This window comes from Equus caballus, chromosome 5 (genome assembly GCF_041296265.1).
Source record: "Equus caballus isolate H_3958 breed thoroughbred chromosome 5, TB-T2T, whole genome shotgun sequence".
Classification (NCBI taxonomy): domain Eukaryota; kingdom Metazoa; phylum Chordata; class Mammalia; order Perissodactyla; family Equidae; genus Equus; species Equus caballus.
In genome coordinates this window covers 41,540,795-41,558,107 of record NC_091688.1, presented here as the reverse complement: position 1 = coordinate 41,558,107, position 17,313 = coordinate 41,540,795, and the positions used below count along the sequence as shown (strand labels likewise).

The 17,313-nt window shown below is 58.9% G+C and overlaps 3 protein-coding genes and 1 long non-coding RNA gene across 19 annotated transcripts in view; 3 read left to right on the top strand and 1 right to left on the bottom strand.

Annotated features, from left to right (window-relative positions):
• The window catches only part of DCST1 (DC-STAMP domain containing 1), a 14,541-nt gene extending 13,176 nt beyond the window's left edge, over positions 1 to 1,365 (top strand). For all 3 annotated transcript variants that reach the window (XM_001494487.6, XM_070267074.1, XM_023641064.2), the window contains one exon: positions 1,051 to 1,365. In XM_001494487.6, coding sequence (XP_001494537.2) covers positions 1,051 to 1,302 — 252 coding nt within the window. In that variant the 3' untranslated portion in view covers positions 1,303 to 1,365. The remainder of the gene's footprint in view (positions 1 to 1,050) is intronic.
• LOC138924083 (uncharacterized) overlaps positions 1 to 13,558 on the bottom strand; it is a 17,600-nt gene extending 4,042 nt beyond the window's left edge. Inside the window, exon 1 of the long non-coding RNA XR_011438704.1 lies at positions 13,081 to 13,558. This is a non-coding gene — a long non-coding RNA (uncharacterized lncRNA). The remainder of the gene's footprint in view (positions 1 to 13,080) is intronic.
• On the top strand, positions 1,697 to 11,983 carry ADAM15 (ADAM metallopeptidase domain 15). 8 transcript variants are annotated; one of them, XR_011438696.1, is made up of 24 exons: positions 1,697 to 1,925; positions 3,119 to 3,216; positions 3,836 to 3,912; positions 4,328 to 4,406; positions 4,587 to 4,663; positions 4,748 to 4,940; positions 5,715 to 5,780; positions 5,863 to 5,931; positions 6,010 to 6,179; positions 6,301 to 6,385; positions 6,844 to 6,992; positions 7,079 to 7,253; positions 7,535 to 7,627; positions 7,752 to 8,056; positions 8,143 to 8,338; positions 8,579 to 8,656; positions 9,086 to 9,158; positions 9,366 to 9,504; positions 9,920 to 9,989; positions 10,621 to 10,692; positions 10,779 to 10,849; positions 11,107 to 11,178; positions 11,468 to 11,592; positions 11,688 to 11,983. XR_011438696.1 is itself a non-coding variant. In XM_023641056.2 (23 exons), exons 1-23 carry the CDS (start codon positions 1,847 to 1,849, stop codon positions 11,728 to 11,730), a joined length of 2,583 nt encoding a protein of 860 aa, XP_023496824.1. In that variant the 5' UTR covers positions 1,697 to 1,846; the 3' UTR covers positions 11,731 to 11,983. The 8 variants fall into 8 exon arrangements, 3 of the variants coding, with proteins under 3 accessions (XP_023496824.1, XP_023496825.1, XP_023496827.1); XR_011438697.1 differs by lacking the exon at positions 10,779 to 10,849 and adding an exon at positions 10,158 to 10,253; XR_011438698.1 differs by lacking the exons at positions 10,621 to 10,692; positions 10,779 to 10,849 and adding an exon at positions 10,158 to 10,253.
• EFNA4 (ephrin A4) lies at positions 13,056 to 17,313 on the top strand. 7 transcript variants are annotated; one of them, XM_014739908.3, is made up of 4 exons: positions 13,056 to 13,259; positions 15,384 to 15,679; positions 16,111 to 16,176; positions 16,765 to 17,313. In XM_014739908.3, the coding sequence occupies exons 1-4, from the start codon at positions 13,147 to 13,149 to the stop codon at positions 16,812 to 16,814; spliced, it is 525 nt and encodes a 174-aa protein (XP_014595394.1). In that variant the 5' UTR covers positions 13,056 to 13,146; the 3' UTR covers positions 16,815 to 17,313. The 7 variants fall into 7 exon arrangements, with proteins under 7 accessions (XP_014595394.1, XP_005610115.1, XP_014595393.1 ...); XM_005610058.4 differs by having other exon boundaries at positions 16,599 to 17,313; XM_014739907.3 differs by having other exon boundaries at positions 16,108 to 16,176.

Sequence of the window (17,313 nt, the reverse complement as noted above, 5' to 3'; positions counted from 1 at the left end):
GAGAGGGGGGAGTATACATAATGAACCAGGCTTATGATTTGGAACCAGGGTACCTGGGTCCATCCAGGTTTGATTGCTTACTGTGTGCCTTTGGGAAAGTCACTTAACCTTTATGAGATTCACCTTTCTCATCTGTTAAGTGGGGAACACAATGGTGACAGTCTTATCTACCCTACTCACTTCTCAGCCCCACCGTTAGAATCAAATAAGATTTATGGGGGGGGCCAGCTCCTTTGCAAGTGGTTAAGTTGACGCCTGCTCCACTTTGGTGGCTGGGGTTCACTGGTTCATCTCCTGGGCGCGGACATACACACCGCTGGTCAAGCCATGCTGTGGCGGGACTCCACATAGAAAAACTAGAATGACCTACAGCCAGGATATACAACCTTGCACTGGGGCTTTGGGGAGAGAAAAAAAAAAAGAAAGAAAAAGAAGAAGAAGATTGGCAACAGATATTAGCTCAGGGCCAATCTTCCTCACCAAAAGAGCTTTTAAAAAAAAAGAGGGGCCGGCCCATGGCCGAGGGGTTAAGTTCGGGCACTCCGCTGCTGCGGCCCAGGGTTTCGCTGGTTCAGATCCTGGGCGCCGACAGGGCACCACTAATCAGGCCACTTGAGGCGGGTCCCACGTGCCACAACTAGAAGGACCCACAACTAAAACATACAACGATGTACTGGGGGGATTTGGAGAGAAAAAGCAGAAAGAAAAAAATAGATTGGCAACAGTTGTTAGCTCAGGTGCCAATCTTTAAAAAAAAAAAAAAAAGTTACGGGAAAGTGCAAGTGATGGTTATTGCTGTTGCTGGCTGAGAGAGTCCAGGCTGCATCCTCCCCCTCTCCATCACGGAGTGGGGAGGAAGGCTCTCCAGGACCCACTTCCATAGCACCCTTGCCCTCCAAGGGTCTTCTTTCCCCAATCCCGCTTCCTCCAACATGTGGGCATTGTCAGGTCTTTAGACTTCAAACAAGAAGCGCTGTCCAGTTCCCCTGGTACCCCTTCTTTCCAGCCTCACTCCCCAACTGGCTCTAAACTCTCCTCGCCTCCCAACAGCGCCACCGCCTGGTGGATATCCTGCACCGCCGCTGCCCCTTCTTGCGCCGCTGGCTTCGCCGGCGCTGCGTGGTGTGCCAGGCACCCGAAAGGCCGGAGTCCTACGTGTGCCCGACGCCTGACTGCGGGGCCGTGTACTGCCGGTCGTGCTGGGATGACATGCGGCAGCGGTGCCCAGTCTGCACACCCCGCGAGGAGCTCTCTTCCTCCGCCTACAGCGACAGCAACGATGACGCTACCTACGCGGAGTGAAGAGGCGTCCTGCTCGTTCTCCCACCCGGCTCCTTCCTGTTTAATAAAATGCCTTGTACACTCCTGCTGCCCGCGCTTCGCAGGGGTCTGGTACGGGATGGTGAGCCCGGCGCTGCCTGGCCCGCCTGATCCCCGCAGATCCGGGGCGCGGATGTGAGGCGGGCGGGCAACGAAGCAGCTAGGAAGGGGTCGGGAGCCGGAGCCAGGGAGAGGAGCTACGCCCAAGCCGGTCGGACCGGACATCGGCTGCCAACCTGCACAGTAGCAGGAAAGCGGCGTAGGAGAGCAGCGTACGGCTAATCGCAGTCGGGGGCTGGGTCCTCACCTCTTTAGGACCCGGCGCGCGACGGGGGCGGGGCCTTCCCGGGGGCGGAGTCGAGGCGGAGGCGGAGCCTGGCTCGGGACCGGGTGGGAGAGGGCGGGGCGGGGAGGAGCCTGGTGGCAGCGCAGGGCGGCGGGGTGCGCGAAGCAGACCCGGCGGCCGCGGCTCTTCGGCGCTCGGCCCAGCACCTGCTGCCCTCGCCCGGCCCCGGGCGCCGCTGCCATGCGGCTGGCGCTGCTCTGGGCCCTGGGACTCCTGGGCGCGGGCAGCCCTCTGCCCTCCCGGCCGCTCCCAGATACAGGTGAGTACCCGGCCGGGAGTGGGCAGGGGGGAGGACTGGGAGGAGGCGCAGGGAAGTCGGGAGGCAGCGGGGTACTGGGGTCGGCCGGAGACCCTGGGAGACCCCGACCAGAGCGCAGCCCGCCCTGGTCTGTTGTCACGGGCCGAGGGCTCGGCGACTGGGCGATGGAGTTGAGAGGGAAGGTCGGGGGATGCCGGCGCCCCCTGCCCGGTCATCTTCTGCATGGTCCCCGCGGACACTTCCAGGCTTCGGTACCAGGCACCGAGCGGCCTGGTCCAGCGCTCCCTCAGGATCGCGGGAGAGGGTAGCTGCTCCCCAGGACTGACGCCTTCGCTCCTCTGGGGCCTAGCTGACCGTTCCACCCGGTGCCAGGGCCCCAAGTGGACATGCTCGCAGGGTTTGGCGAAGAGAATTCTTCTGGCCCCTCAGGCCTGAGCGGCTAGGCACCCCTCATCGTGGTGCGGATGCCACCAGAAACCTGGCTGAGCGGGAGGGGGCCCGGGAGGATCCGGGAGAGGGGAGAATTGGCCAGGAAAAAGGCTGGGACACCAACTCCTCCTTGGAACTTTCACTTCCCGCTGCTGTCTTGGGCCGGGGGCCGAGAAGGCAGGCGGGGGTGGAGTGTCCGGAGGAGAAAGGGCCTTTGGCGGGGGGGGGGGGGGGGGGGGGGGGGGGGGGGGGGGTCGGGGAGGAAGCGGAGGCTGTGGGGAGCGGGCGTGCCTGACTGGGCATAGGGTGTTTGGGGGCGGGGGGGGGGGGGGGTGTTTGCACTGCTCACCCAGAAATGGGCGTTCCTGGCATCTCTGATGTGAGGAAAGGGGAGGGTGTGTGGGCACTGGGCCACAAGGCTTCGCCCAGTCCCGAGAGGGGGCATTCCTGGGGGCGACGCTTGACAGGGAGTGGGAACAGAGGGAGGGTCCCTGTGAGAAGCTGGGATTGGCCTGAGGGGGACAGGGAGGGGCAAGCTAAACTTCTTTTTCTGAGGACTTGTGGATGGTTTGGTGCGACGCACTTGAAGAATGGGAGAGAAGCTCCCCTCCCTCTAGTATTCTCCTTGAAGTCCCAGCATGCAGTGCAGGAGTCCTTCAAGCAGAGAGGGGCCTTGACTGCTGGGAGCCGGGTGGATCAGAGGGTACCAGCCACCCCAGCCCTTGTGCTGATTCTCTCAGCACTCTCTTGGGGTGTCCTTGCAGGTGGCACTGAGGAGGAGCAAGGAAGGCCGGAGAGAAGGATCTTGGAGCCCCAGATCCTTCAGGACAACCTGACATTCAGCCTAGCAGAGGTGCTTCAGGTGAGCCTCGCTCTCCCCTCACATAAAGAAATACGCCCCCCACAGCCCGCCCCCCCACATTACCAGGTGTCTCAAGGCAGAGCTTGGCTGAGGAGCAGGTGAGTGGCCCTCACTGTATCATGGCGGCCTCTCCCGCTACACCCCAGCACCTGGCTTCACTTATTCCCCACTCCCCTCTACACACACATCTGTCTGCTCAGCCTCACCCAACCCCTCCATCTCCATTGGAGAGATCTGAGGCCAAACTTGCTTTCTTGGCCTCACGTTATCGGTTTTCTCAGTGGGGGGACTTGGAGATGGTCAAGGCCTCACTCAATGTCCCCCCCTCACCCCCCAATTCTAAAGCTGAGTCAGAGGAAGGGCTGGGGCCTGCACTGGGTCCTCCTCAATGCTTCCTCTCTAGGCAGGAAGCTGAGAAGGGGCGGCTCAGATACCTTCCTTGACCTCCCCACACAACCCCCCAGAACAATGCCCCAGGCCAGGCAGGGCTTCCTGGCCCCTCCCTCGGGATCCCCCCACCAGTGATCTCATCGTTGGTGCTCTCCTGAGATTTTCTGGTTAGAAAGGATAGGAATTTCGGGTAGGGCCAGGGAGGTGACATGCCCTCTGGTGCCCACAGACCAGTCTGCCTGAGGCTTTGCGGATCAAATTGGAATTGGATGGTGAGAGTCATATCCTGGAGCTGCTACAGAATAGGTAATAATGACAGTGGTAACACTGATAATAATAATACAGCTAACAACTTATATAGCATTTACTATGTGCCAGGTACTAAGTGCTTGAACTCATTTAATCCTCATAACATCCCTATAAGGTAGATGCTATTATGTATTATCATTGTCCTCATTTCATATATGAAGTCAAGGCATAGAGAGGTTAAATAACTTGCCCAAGGTCACACAGCTGGTGTGTGGTGAAAACCAGATTGGAACCCAGACAGCCTGGCAGAGTTTGTGGCCCAACCATTATACTCTGCTGCCTCTGGGGGAAGCAGGAAGGTTGAGGGACTGGCTGGCCCCCAGCCACCCCTCTATGACGTGCAGGCCTCAGGCTGTCACTGAACCATCCTGGGAGGCAGCTAACACTGCCTTCCTTTTTCTTCATTCCACAGGGAACTAGTCCCAGGCCACCCAACCCTGGTGTGGTACCAGCCTGATGGCACCCGGGTGGTCAGTGAGGGACATACTCTGGTGAGTCAGGTCCTCTTCTGCCCTATTTCTGGCCTGAGAGAAGAAGGGAGGGGCAGTGGAGGATGCCATCCCTGGAGAATGTGGGAGGAACGTGGCCACAGGAAGCTCACCCACAGGCCAGTCTCCTGGGCTCACATCCTGGCCTGGCCTGCAAGTGGGCACTAATGTCTCTCTCTGTAGGAGCACTGCTGCTACGAAGGAGGAGTGCAGGGCCATGCCAACTCCTGGGTCTCCCTCTGCACCTGCTCAGGCCTCAGGTACAGGGGGCGGAGTCCATGAAGATGGAGACAGCGAGGGGGCTCATGCGGAAAAGTTTTCTGACTTCCTGCATCTTTCCCTAGGGGCTTGGTGATTCTGTCGCCAGAGAGAAGCTACGCCCTGGAGCTGAGGCCTGGGGACCTTCAGGGTCCCCCCATCATCTCCCGGATCCAAGACCTCCTCCTGCCAGGCCACACTTGTGCCCTAAGCAGGCGTGCATCTGTGTCCACTCGGGTTCCACCAGAGCGCCACCTGGGACGGAACCACAGTCACCGGGTGAGGATGAGTGACAGGAGGGCTGGGCTGCTGTGTCCCGAGGGCTGGCTCCCCTGGACCCTCAGAGCTGTTCACAGTAACCACAGCTCCTACTAAAGGAGCGATTTCCACATGCCAGGCACTCTGTGAACATTATCTCCTTTATTCTTCCTGGCAATCCTGGGAGGTAGGTCCTATCAATAGCTCTATTTTAGTGAGAAAACCAGCTCAGAGAGGTTAAGTGACCTGCCCAAGGCCATTCAACCAATAAATGGAATATCCAGGATGTAGATGCAGATACTCAACTCAAACTCCTCATGTCTTATGATTCCATATGCAGAGAGCTCTCACTTAGGTATAGAAAATACAGTTACCAATCGTAAAGCAATAAGAACCCACTTTCCTAACTTGTAAAACAGGGATAATAAACTACTTACCTTACAGATTTGCTTTGAAGATTAAATAACTCAGTATATATGCAGAGTGCTGAGAACTGTACCTGGCAGATGGTATTTGATGGTGTTGGCTATTATTATTATTATTAAAATTTCGGGAAAAGCACTGAATTTGGAGCCAGAAAAGCAGGCCTCTACTCCCAGCTTCATAACCTACTTCTTAGTCGACATTGGGCAGGCCCCAGGCCTCTCAGACTCTCAGTGGTTCATCTGTAAAATGGGCTCTTCACTCTCCTCAGTGTGACCACACAGGGTGGGAGTAGACACCGCTTGGTCAGCCCTGCGCGGCTGCTGGCAGTGAGTGGTGGGTGTGCCTGATCCTCCTTCCTCTTGCCCACAGCGGAGGCGGGATGTAGTGACAGAGACCAAGATTGTTGAGCTGGTGATTGTAGCTGATCATTCCGAGGTGAGCTTGCTGGCCCCTGCATGTCCTCCCCTGACCCCTGCCTACCCTGCCGCCTGTCATGGTCACCTCTCTTGACCCACAGGTCCAGAAGTACCAGGACTTCCAGTACCTGCTGAACCGCACACTGGAAGTGGCTGTCCTCCTGGACACAGTGAGTGTTGGGCTGGGCAGCATCCTTACAGCCTCCTGACCTCGGGAACCCCTCTCCTGAGCCCCAGTTCTCTTTCAGTTCTTCCGGCCCCTGAATGTCCGGGTGGCGTTAGTGGGCCTGGAGGCCTGGACCCAGCGCGACCTGGTAGAGATAAACCAGGACCCAGGTCTCACACTAAACAGCTTCCTCCGCTGGCGCCAGGTGGACCTGCTGCCTCGATTGCCCCACGACAGTGCCCAGCTGGTGACGTAAGACCCCCAGGCTCAGCCAGTGGCCTGGCCAATTTCATACCCACCCTCCCCACCTGAGGCCTTGAAGCCCTGGCCACCTTGGCTTGTGGCCTTGACCTTTGACCTCTCAATCCCACAGTGCTACTTCATTCTCTGGGCCCGTGGTGGGCATGGCCATTCAGAACTCCATCTGTTCTCCTGAATTCTCAGGAGGCGTGAACATGGTGAGCTATTTCCAAATCTTCTCCCCATTCCCAATTCAGCTTCTCCCAACTGTGGTACCATTTATTCACTAAAACCCCCTACAAAGTTACCAACCCCAAAGCTGTGGGTATAGAAGGTAGGGGTGCATGATGTGACCTCTGCTGTCAGGGCACCTCTCAGTTATGTCCAGTTCATCCATGTACACGGTCTTCACCTATGGGGTCCTCCCATTTCTTGGGGCAGGAGGGAGCAACTGGGGCCCAAAGAACAGAGGTGATCTCCCAGGGCCACACAGTGAGGGCGGGAGAACAGGACTGAGCTAGAACCCAGGTTTCCTGCCACCCAGGCCTGGACTCTCCTCCTACTTTAGAAGCAATTAAGGAGGGAGGCAGTCCCTGCTGAGTGCCCAAGAGGTCAGATGAGAGAACAGGAGCAGTCAGGCTGGTGCTGGACCTGGGGTACCCCTCCCCAATGACAGGACCACTCCACAAGCATCCTGGGAGTTGCTTCCTCGATAGCCCATGAGTTGGGCCACAGCCTGGGTCTGGACCACGACTCCCCTGGGAACAGCTGCCCCTGTCCAGGCCCAGCCCCAGCCAAGAGCTGCATCATGGAGGCCTCCACAGAGTGAGTAACTGCAGGATGTAGAGAGGGGATGGGGTAGGGGGCAGGGAGCCATCCGCAGTTCCAACCTTCCTTGCCGCCCTCCCCAGCTTCCTGCCAGGCTTGAACTTCAGCAACTGCAGCCGCCAGGCCCTGGAGAAAGCCCTCTTGGATGGGATGGGCAGCTGCCTCTTTGAACAGCTGCCCGGCCTGCCCTCTATGGCCAAAGGCTGTGGAAACATGTTTGTGGACCCGGGCGAGCAGTGCGACTGTGGCTTCGCTGATGTGAGCCCCTCCCCCAGAGCCTGGCCCCACTCGCTTCTGTGCCCTCACCCTGGCTCCTTAGCCCTCTCCAGCCTCCCGAGCCCCTCTCTGGTCCTGAAGGAACCTCTCACACCTCGGCCACCTCCCTGTCTGCAAGGATAGCACAGGGATCATCACATCTAGCTCTCCCTCGCCGTGTGGCTGTGGGCGCCTTCTGGGTTTGGGCTCTGGGAGGAGGGGTGGGGGGTGGGCTCTCAGGCCCAGGCTGCTCTGATGCTCGGCCCCTCTGCCCTTGCCCACAGGAGTGCACTGATCCCTGCTGTAATTACCTCACCTGCCAGCTGAGGCCAGGGGCACAGTGTGCATCCAATGGACCCTGCTGTCAAAACTGCCAGGTAGGCACAGACTCAACTGGCCCCCCAGAGCTCGCCCGCCAGGGGCCAGGCTGGAAAGGGTCATTCTGACTCCCAGGGCCTGGCTGGATTTGCACCCACACTGATGCTCCTGCACCCTCCACAGCTGCGCCCGGCTGGCTGGCAGTGCCGCCCTCCCAGAGGTGACTGTGACTTGCCTGAGTTCTGCCCAGGAGACAGCTCCCAGTGCCCCCCTGACATCAGCCTGGGGGACGGTGAGCCATGTGCTGGTGGACTGGCCGTGTGCATGGAAGGGCGTTGTGCTTCCTACGCCCAGCAGTGCCAGGCTCTCTGGGGACCTGGGGCCCAGCCGGCCACACCACTTTGCCTCCTTACTGCCAACACTCGGGGAGATGCCTTTGGGAACTGTGGGCGCAGCCCTAATGGCAGCTACATGTCCTGTGCCACTAGGTAAGTGAGGAAGCCTGGATCCTCCCCTGGGTTTGTGGGAGCCTTGGCCCCACTCCCACTGAGCCTGCACCTCTTCCCTCACCCAGAGATGCCATTTGTGGGCAACTCCAGTGCCAGGGGGGTATGGCCCAGCCTCTGCTGGGCTCAGCCCAAGATCTGCACTGGGAGACACTGGAAGCCAATGGGACCCAGCTGAATTGCAGCTGGGTACACCTGGACCTGGGCAACGATGTGGCTCAGCCCCTCCTGACTCTTCCTGGCACAGCCTGTGGCCCTGGCCTGGTGAGCAGCCTGGGTGAGCAAGACCAGGTGGGGAGGGATGTCCGGGCCATGGTGAGCAGTGTCCAGGCCTCAGTGTCTGTGGAGAAGGCACAAACTCCAAGGGGAGTGCAGATTTTACTTCAAGTCATCCATGAGCCTCCCCATCTATAAAAGGGGGTGTAGCCTGAGCCCTGTTGGCCTCCCAGTGCCAGTAAAGCTTTGTGAGAACGTGATCTTTGCTCTTCTCTCCCCATTGGGCAGGTGTGTCTCAACCGTCGATGCCAGCCCGTGGATCTCCTGGGAGCACAGGAATGTCGGAGGAAATGCCATGGACATGGGGTGAGCTGGCATAGGGGAGATGGAGGGGGAGCAGGGAGCCTCCAGGGAGAAAAAGGATGATGGGCTTTAGAAACATATATACCTGGGTTCTAATCCTTGCTCTACCATTGCCTAGCTGTGTGACCTGGGGCAAGTTATTAACCTCTCTGTGCTCAGTCTCCTTATCTATCCATTGGGCATAATAATAGTACCCACTTCCTGGGGTACATGAGATGAGTATGGAAGCTTCTAGCACAGTGTCCAGCATATAGGAGGTACTCACAGTGTTAGCTCGATCTACTTTCTCCTGGCACGGACAGTGACTCCTCCAGAGCTCCGGCCCTCTCCACCCCACCATCCACAGCACACCTTCCAGGTGTGGACATCTGAGATCTTGAAAAGCTGGGGACAGAGTGCAGAGCCCCTCACTGCTCAACCTATACCTCCTAGGTCTGCGACAGCAATAGGCATTGCCACTGTGAGGAGGGCTGGGCGCCCCCTGACTGCACCACCCAGATCAGAGGTAGCGCGGGCAGGGGGGCAGGGGCTGCAAAGCGGCCCATCCTTTAACCCCCTCCTTTTCTGACGCCTTCACTCCTGGTTTCCAACTCGCTGTGACCCCTGACCCCTACACCTTCTCTGATCACTTGACCTCATGCCCTGCCCCCGCCCCTCTCTGGGAGCAGAGTTCTTAGTCCTGCCCACCTCCAAACCCGCCCTCACCCCACAGCAACCAGCTCCCTGACCACAGGGCTGCCCCTCAGCCTCCTGTTGATGGTGGTCCTGGTGCTGCTTGGTGCCAGCTACTGGCACCGTGCCCGCCTGCGCCAGCGACTCTGCCAACTCAAGGGACCCAGCTGCCAATACAGGTACCAGCCTCCCTGCTACCAGCTCCCTAAACACCTCTGTGGAGGACAGCGGCTCTGGAGCTCTGCCCCCACCCCTTCTGCAGCCCCTGCCACCTGGTTCTGACACCAAGCCCCTTGGACCACACCCTACACGCCTCCCTTCCCTACACGTGCCCCGTAGCTCTTCACCGCACACGTAGACCTGTGTAGGGCCGCTGGGATGCTAAGGCCATTTCTCCCCAGGAACCCCTGTGCTGGGTAAGAGGGGCCCCCCGAGACTGATCCACTCCCCCTCCTCACCCCTGATTTGGCCTAAACACACGAGTTCCTCTCCAAGGGGCTGCAAAAGGTTAACCATGTACTCAAGGGTCACATATGGATGGAGAAAAGAGTCTGAGGCTGGGCCCTCTCCCTCCTTGTTCTTCTCCATGCTCAGGGCAGCCCAATCTGGTCCTCCAGAACGCCCAGGACCCCCGCAGAGGGCCCTGCTGATCTCAGGCGCCAAGGTGAGTCCTGGATGCCAGAGGAGAGAGGGACCCACCTTGGTCGGGCATCCAGCTTGGGCCCTGGGGTGGGGGGTATTGAAGGTTCTAGACTCAGAAAAAGACTCACATTGCCCAAAAGCCAATCAAAGGAGTCAGGGCCAGCCCTCCCCTCCCCTCCCCTGGCTGCAGGCGAGAAGCAGAGTCCAGCCTCGAGTAGGGAGGGGCAGTCACCTAGAGGAGGGTCTGCTGAGCTCTTTGAGCTGGCCAAGCTGATGGCTTTGAGAGGTGGGTCTACCTGTGCTCCCAGCAGTGGCCTCTGGAGGGCAAGGGGGGTGGTGCCCAGAATGGCTTTCAGTGTGCCAGGACCTGAAGAGGCCCAGGTCACCATGTGTAGAAGGGCTGGTGAGTGCCCCTGCCTTGAGCTCTCTGGATCTGATGACAGGAGTATGTGTATGGAGGTGGTCTGCATGCCCACCCCACCACTTGTCACCCCCTCTGCATGCCACTAAATAACTCTGCATTCACAGCCCCCACTGTCCCTGGGACCCTGGCCACCCCTCCCTGGGCACTAACCCCTCTCTGCCCACATCTGTCTCTCTGCTCCCCCCCCTGCCCACTCTGTACCTGCCTGCTCCTCCTGCTCTCTTGGCAGACTAGTGCTCTTGGCTTCCCGGCCCCCCCCTCCAGGCCGCTGCCTCCAGACCCTGTGCCCAAGAGACTCCAGGTAAATCTGGGCCAGGCCCCACCCTGGCCCAGGGCTGGTGGGAGGCTTGGTACCCAACTGCAGTTCTCATCCCTGTTCCCTGCCAGTGGTGCCCTTCATTAGAGGACCAGGGTACCCCTCAGCCTTCAGACACACTGAGCCCCAGAAGCAGCAAAGGGTGAGCCTCCTGCCTTGGTTTCTACCACCATCTAGTGGTCAGTGGCGGGACTGCAGTCGGCTAGGGACACCACTGGTGACCCATACCTTCCTCCTCTGAGGCATCTGCTGGCATGCACCCAAGCCCTGTGTGCATGTCTCCATTCTCTCCTGCCCCCTGGCTGACTTTGCATGTTGACCTGAAGCCCTTGGGAGAACCACTGCATGCCCACTGCCCCTGGCTGTGCTCTCACAGCTACTGCACCTCTCTCTGTTCAGGCTGAGCTGGCTGACCGACCCAATCCCCCCACTCGCCCTCTGCCCGTTGACCCAGTCGTGAGGCGCTCGAAGGTAACAGTGGGGGGAGAGAAGGGCACAGCCTCTCCCCCTACCCAGGTCTCTGGTGCTAGTGGCTGTGGCGATGGTGGTGGCTGTGGCGATGGTGGTGGCCGTGGCGAGATGCCTCCTCCGTGCCTAAGGGCACATACCCAGTGGTGTCTTTAATGGTGACAGGTTTGTTTGAAGACAAAGGTGACCTCTGGTGCCGCCCTCCTAAGCTGGTGTTCCCCAGCACCAGTGCATTGGGGGCGGGCAACATGATACCCCCTCCCAAGCTGGCCTCCTGCCCTCTCTCTCTCAGTCTCAGGGGCCTGTCAAGCCCCCACCCCCGAGGAAGCCACTGCCTGCTGACCCCCAGGGCCAGCGCCCTTTGGGTGACCTGCCTGGCCCAGGAGCTGGAATCCTGCCCCTAGTTTTACCCTCCAGGTGGGTGGGGAGGGGCGCTGAGGATGGGTGGGCAGGGCAAGCTGTCTGGGGAAAGGGAGACCTCTTACCTTTTTTCTTGGCTTCCCGCACCCCAGGCCTGCCCCGCCGCCCCCAGCAGTGTCCTCGCTCTACCTCTGACCTCTCCTGAGGTTTCGCTGCCTCCAACCTGAATTTAGGACTTCAAGAGGGGGACCTGTCCCCTGCGGTCCCCCGCGATGACCCAAGGAGCCAGAGCCTGGATGTGACGGAGCAGGCGTCTTAAGACACCGGGCACCTCCTTGCGCTGTCGAGTTGCAGCTAGGAGTTGGGGAGGGACTGGGCGCTGGACAGGGCTGAGGGAGGGGCGCACAGCCTGTCTCTGCTCAGTTGCAATAAACGTGAGATCTTGGGAGCGCGCCTCGGAGTTTGTTGGCTCAGGGAAGACCAGGTCGCCCCTGCTGCGGTTCCAGGTCTGGTCGCCAGGAGACGCTGCCGCCTCAGTCGAAGACGGGATAGGGAGGGCGAGAGTCCCAGGCTGGTCAGTGTGTGTCCCCCTGGGATGCTCGGGGCTTGTTTCTGCCCAGGCTGGGATGCCTCTCTGCGCAGTCCAGTACCACAGGGAGTTGTACGCCCTTTGCCACCCCTAGTTGCCAAGTCCTCACCCGCAACGGTGCGCGGCTCCTGGAGGCGGCTATCGACAGAGCGGCCAAGCTATTGGACTCCCCGTCCCCACCCTCTGACCAGTGGCTGGGAAAAGTTAATCTCGCTAGTGCTCTCAGAGCCCCGGAGCTGGGGTGGAGTGGGGCGGCGGTTCCCAGGATCCCAAGGCCCCGCACCTGCCTCCTCCCCCGCCCCCGCCCCCACCTGAGGGCTTGGGAACAAAGGTGCTTTGTATAGGCCGCAACCACCTCATTACTTCGTCTTCGGTACTAGGGCCGCGTGGGCCCTTAGCCCAGAACGAAGGTGTGGGGAGGAAAGGGACAGGAGCCAACCCCAAGGTAGGCATTAGATCTTGCCACCTACAGCAGGGGATGGGAGGGCGGGGGTAGTGTCCCATGAGGCGATTTGTCCCTTCTCTCCTCGCGCTATCCCTAGACGTGCAAAGAAAAAGAGGCAAGGTGCTAAGGTGTCTGGACGGGCTCAGATCCTCGCCTGTGCCTCACTTTCCTCTTTCTTGGCAAAGGCCTTGTGCTCCGATTTAAATCTTTCAAACTTCTAATAAGGCTTTCTACCCTGTATTAATGCAGACACGAAAGACAGGACCTCCCTAAAAAAACTCCTAGATAGTGGAATACGTCCCTCCTCCCTGTCCCCTCGCAATGCGGTCTTGCCTCCGAGCTTGGCTAACCAGGCGCGCGCTACGGCGCACAGAAGGTTAACCAGAGTTCGCTCTGAGCGGAGAGGCGGAGACGTGCTCCCATTGGTGGAAAGTTATCCAGGGGCGTGGCCAATGAGTCTCCGCTCTCCACCCCCCCTTCCCCCACACCCCCCGCCCCCTCGACTTTGTACCTTTCTCGCCGCGACTGCGAAGCGGGCCGGTACGGGCCGGACCAGATCAGACTGACCCCGGGGGCGATGCGGCTGCTGCCCCTGCTGCGGACTGTCCTCTGGGCCGCGTTCTTGGGCTCCTCTCTGCGAGGGGGCTCCGGCCTCCGCCACGCCGTCTACTGGAACTCCAGTAACCCCAGGTAGCCTGGCCGAACCTGGCAAGCGACAAGCCGGGCCTGCGCGTTCCCGGGCCGGGCGCGCGCCCGATACTAGCTCTGTGCGCGGCGCCGCCTGAGCCCGGCTGCGCGCCGGGACTCCTTTGTTTGAGCCGGCAGGGGAGGGAGGAGGGGGGAGGGGCGAGGCGCGCCCCACGTCTCCCCCCGCCCACATGTGTTGTGGGGCGGGCGAGGACCCCAGCCCCGAGGGCAGTCTGTGGGGTCTGGGGGCCAGGAGCTGGGGGGCCTCGGTCCGCACTCCGAGCCCCGCCCCCCTTGCTTCTTTCCTGGAGATCCTCAGACTCCCTCTGGCCCGAGCTGGGGCAGGCGGGCTTGAGAGGGAGGGAGGGGACTTAACTCTCGTGAAAGAACGTAGGTTACTCTCCTCCTGCTCATTTGGACTCCCCTCTGGCGCTCGCTCTGTCTCCTGATTTCATTCGGTATCTCTGCTTTCATCTCAGTCCTTATCGGTCGTTCTGTTTCTGCCCGGTCTCGTCCCGGCCCTTCTAGCTAAATCACCTCTGGGCAAGTCGTGTGACCTCCCTAACCTCAGTTACCTCATCTGTAAAATGGGCTAGTAATACCTGGTACCTTGGGAAATCAGGCGGGCTGACTGAGGTCATGTGTGTGAAAGAGGTGCAGGCTGTACAGATATATACACTATTATTTCTTTTCCTCTCTTGAGCTGCCTGCCTTTGAACCTCGATATTTTTTATTGTTTGCATCCTCCTTCCCAGTTCTCCCTGCCTCTCTCTGTTTGCTCCATCTGTTTTCCTTTCTGATTTTCTATTTGAGGTAATCTGTGACTCTGTTCACTTATTCACTCACTAGCATTTATTAAGCGTGTAGTGTGTGCCGGGACTTGTGCTAGGATGATGCTGAGGATTCGAGAGATGAAATCTAGACTCTCCCCTCTGGGAGCCCAAAGACCCCCTGGGAGGGGAGGCGTCCAGACAGGTCATTACAATACCAATACCATGTGATGAGAGCTATTGTCTTCCAACAATTCCTCTCTCTCCGTTCCAGACCAGTGCCTCTGAATCGCTTGGAGGACTTGTTAAAGATTCAGATTCCTAGCCCCCAGCCCTGAGGTTTCTGATTCATTCATTCAATCCACAAATATTTATTGACCACTGTCCTTGTGCAGGACACTTTTCTAGGCGCTGAAGATGCTGCGGAACAAAACATACAAAGGCCCAGCTTGTGTTCTAGTAGGTATGAGCTGAGCCCAGGAATCTGCATCTCTAATCAGAACTGCTGATGCAGGTGGTCCTTGGACCACCCATTGAGGGACACTTGGAGGCCTTTCATAAGTCAAGCTGGGCTGCGTGTATGGAGGGGAGAGGGGAGGTGGTTCATGCTATATTTGATGCTGTGGCAGGCAGCCTCTCTCAGCCCTTCCCACTTGGACTGCCTCTCCCCAGGCAGCTCCCAAGAGGTAGGGAAGGGGGTCCTGGGGAAGCTGAAGATTGGGTGATGTGTGGAGGGAGCTCTCCTCCATGTCTGGCACTTCCTTGTCCTGGCAAAAAAAGGAAGGCACCCACCATTCACTCCCTCATTCCTTTTTTTACCATGGCATTCTTTTCAGCATTGGGTTGAGGTCTAAAGGGCAGTCTTCCTCTCTCTGCATTTGCTAATGAGGATACTGTTCCCAGTCTCCATCTCTGCGTCTGTGACTGCACTGTGGACCCAGATCTGTGCCCCAGCTTCTTCGCAGCAGCCACCCACCTAACATTTATCAAGCACAGGTGCTATGCCAGCCCGTGTGTTGGGCACTGGAGCTAGAGAGATGGGTGACAGCTCCAACCCAAAAGGTAGAGTGTGGTGAGTGGCCTTCTCACATTGGAGCTCCATGGTTGTGGGCACTGAGTCGTTTAACCTCTCAGAGCCCATGAATCGAACCCGTTAATCAGTTACCTCATCCATTTCTTGCACTCTCCTCATCTCTCAAGAGTTGTCAGTCTGGGGAACTCAGGCCTTGCTGAGCTGCTCCCTCTCCAGCCTTGGGGAGAGGCCAGCAGGGACCACTGGGAAGGGGTGTCTCTGACCCTCGTGCCCAGGCATGCTGTTCCATAACCCCCTCAGCCGGTGCCTGCCTTGTGCCCACAGGCTGCTTCGAGGAGACGCCGTGGTGAATCTGCACCTCAACGATTACCTAGACATCTTCTGCCCGCACTATGAGGGTCCAGGGCCCCCCGAGGGCCCTGAGACGTTTGCTTTATACATGGTGGACCGGCCCGGCTACGAGGCCTGCCGGGCAGAGGGGGCAGGTGCCTTCAAGCGCTGGGTGTGCTCCTTCCCCTTCGCTCCCTTTGGCCCTGTTCCGTTCTCGGAGAAGATTCAGCGCTTCACGCCCTTCTCCCTTGGCTTCGAGTTCTTGCCTGGAGAGACCTACTACTACATCTGTGAGTGAGGAAGGGCACTCTGGCTGTCTCTTGGGGAAGGTGGGGAAAGGAATGGGGTACCTTGCCACTGCCACCAGTCAGGGCAGAGAGCCTGAGGTGCGGGGGAGGGAGAGGCCTGGGAACAAAGGCCAGGCCTGGGAGCTGGGAGAGGCTGGATCAGGGAGTGGGGTGGGAGGGGGTCTGAGTCCAGGACTGCGTAGGGGGACATCTAGAGTGAGTCTATAGAGAGGAGGAGAGAGAAGAGGAGCTAGGAAAGGGGACTAGGGGGATGAGGAGCACCAATGGGGCCCAGCACCTGGGTATGGGCCAAAAGTAAGGAAAAGCTTTCCAGGAACTGGAGGGAAGAGAAGCTGGGGGGTCTGAAACTGGGTCTGAGGCGTGCAAACTAGCCTGTGCTGACTTCTCTCTCCCGATTCCCTACCACCCAGCAGTGCCAGCTCCGGAGAGTTCTGGCCAGTGCTTGAGGCTCCAGGTGTCTGTCTGCTGCAAGGAGAGCAGTAAGTGGGTTGGGGCATGGGGAACACCTGGCTAGTGTGGGGCCCTTGGGAGTGAGGGAAGGAGTGGGGAGAATGTGGAGCATCAGACTCTGAGGGGCCCCGGGGAGGCATTAAGCCATGGCCTCTTCTTCCCCATTTAGCCTTGTGGGAGCTTCCACTGCACCCCTTTATGCTGGGCTGAGGGAAGGGCATCTCCAGGAACAAGGCCCTTCAACATCTGAGCTGAACTCCTTGTCTCTAGTGGCAATTTGGGGGAGACTTGGACGTTGAGGCTTAAAGAGGATGAGGTGATAGAGGATAGGAAGGGAGTGCCTGGTTTGGGAGACCCTGAGAATGGGATGGGAGTGAACAGCTAATGGGGAGGGCTGGAAGGAGGCTGCTGAAATGGAGGACTCACCAGTGCCGCCCCCTACACCTCACAGAGTCCGAGTCAGCCCATCCTGTTGGGAGCCCTGGAGAGAGTGGCACATCAGGGTGGCAAGGGGGGGGCACTCCCAGCCCCCTCTGTCTCTTGCTGCTGCTGCTGCTCCCAATTCTGCGTCTCCTGCGAGTTCTCTGAGCCAAGCCGACCCTTCCTGCCACCTCCAGGAGCCAGAGCCCTTCCAAGATTCCCTGGAGGAGGGACCCCTGCTACCTGAGCTGGGATTGCCAAGCCAGACAGACAAGATGGAAGAGTGATGGGGGCAGTCAGAGGGTCTGAGGTGACCCTGAGAGATACCGACTCCCTCCTCACAGGCTAAAGAGGAGCTGCAGGAGAGACAGCCCTGGGCTCTCTTGAGCAGAGGCAGGGCAAACATAGGGTCTCTATTAGCTGCTTTGATGGTGTCATGCCATCCCCCAGGAAGACTGGGATTTTGTGGGACTGAGTCCTTGAGCCTGCTGGGGGCCAAGGCTGAAGATCTGGGGACAGGTCGACTGCTGGATCAGAGCAAGGAAGAAGCCCAGGCCTGCTATCTGTGCCCAGTGCCCGGTGGGCCTCTTCTCTGGGGTAGCACCTTGCCCTCCCCAGGGGGTCACTCACTTGTCTTCTGTGAAGATGGACTTGCCATGTGGTTGAATTTCATGCCAGTTTGTATTTTTATAAGTGTCTGGACCAAACCTTCAATAAACCACCCATCTTTTTGTTGTTCTCCCCAA

Excerpts from the sequence above, each read along its gene's own strand:
- ADAM15 (XM_023641056.2), top strand. The coding sequence starts at position 1,847 with ATGCGGCTGGCGCTGCTCTGGGCCCTGGGACTCCTGGGCGCGGGCAGC. Across the intron at positions 5,932-6,009 it reads TGGCTGTCCTCCTGGACACA|TTCTTCCGGCCCCTGAATGT; the intron begins GTGAGTGTTGGG and ends GTTCTCTTTCAG. Across the intron at positions 6,993-7,078 it reads ATCATGGAGGCCTCCACAGA|CTTCCTGCCAGGCTTGAACT; the intron begins GTGAGTAACTGC and ends CGCCCTCCCCAG.
- EFNA4 (XM_001494541.6), top strand. The coding sequence starts at position 13,147 with ATGCGGCTGCTGCCCCTGCTGCGGACTGTCCTCTGGGCCGCGTTCTTG. Across the intron at positions 13,260-15,383 it reads TGGAACTCCAGTAACCCCAG|GCTGCTTCGAGGAGACGCCG; the intron begins GTAGCCTGGCCG and ends TTGTGCCCACAG. Across the intron at positions 15,680-16,107 it reads AGAGACCTACTACTACATCT|CAGTGCCAGCTCCGGAGAGT; the intron begins GTGAGTGAGGAA and ends CCTACCACCCAG.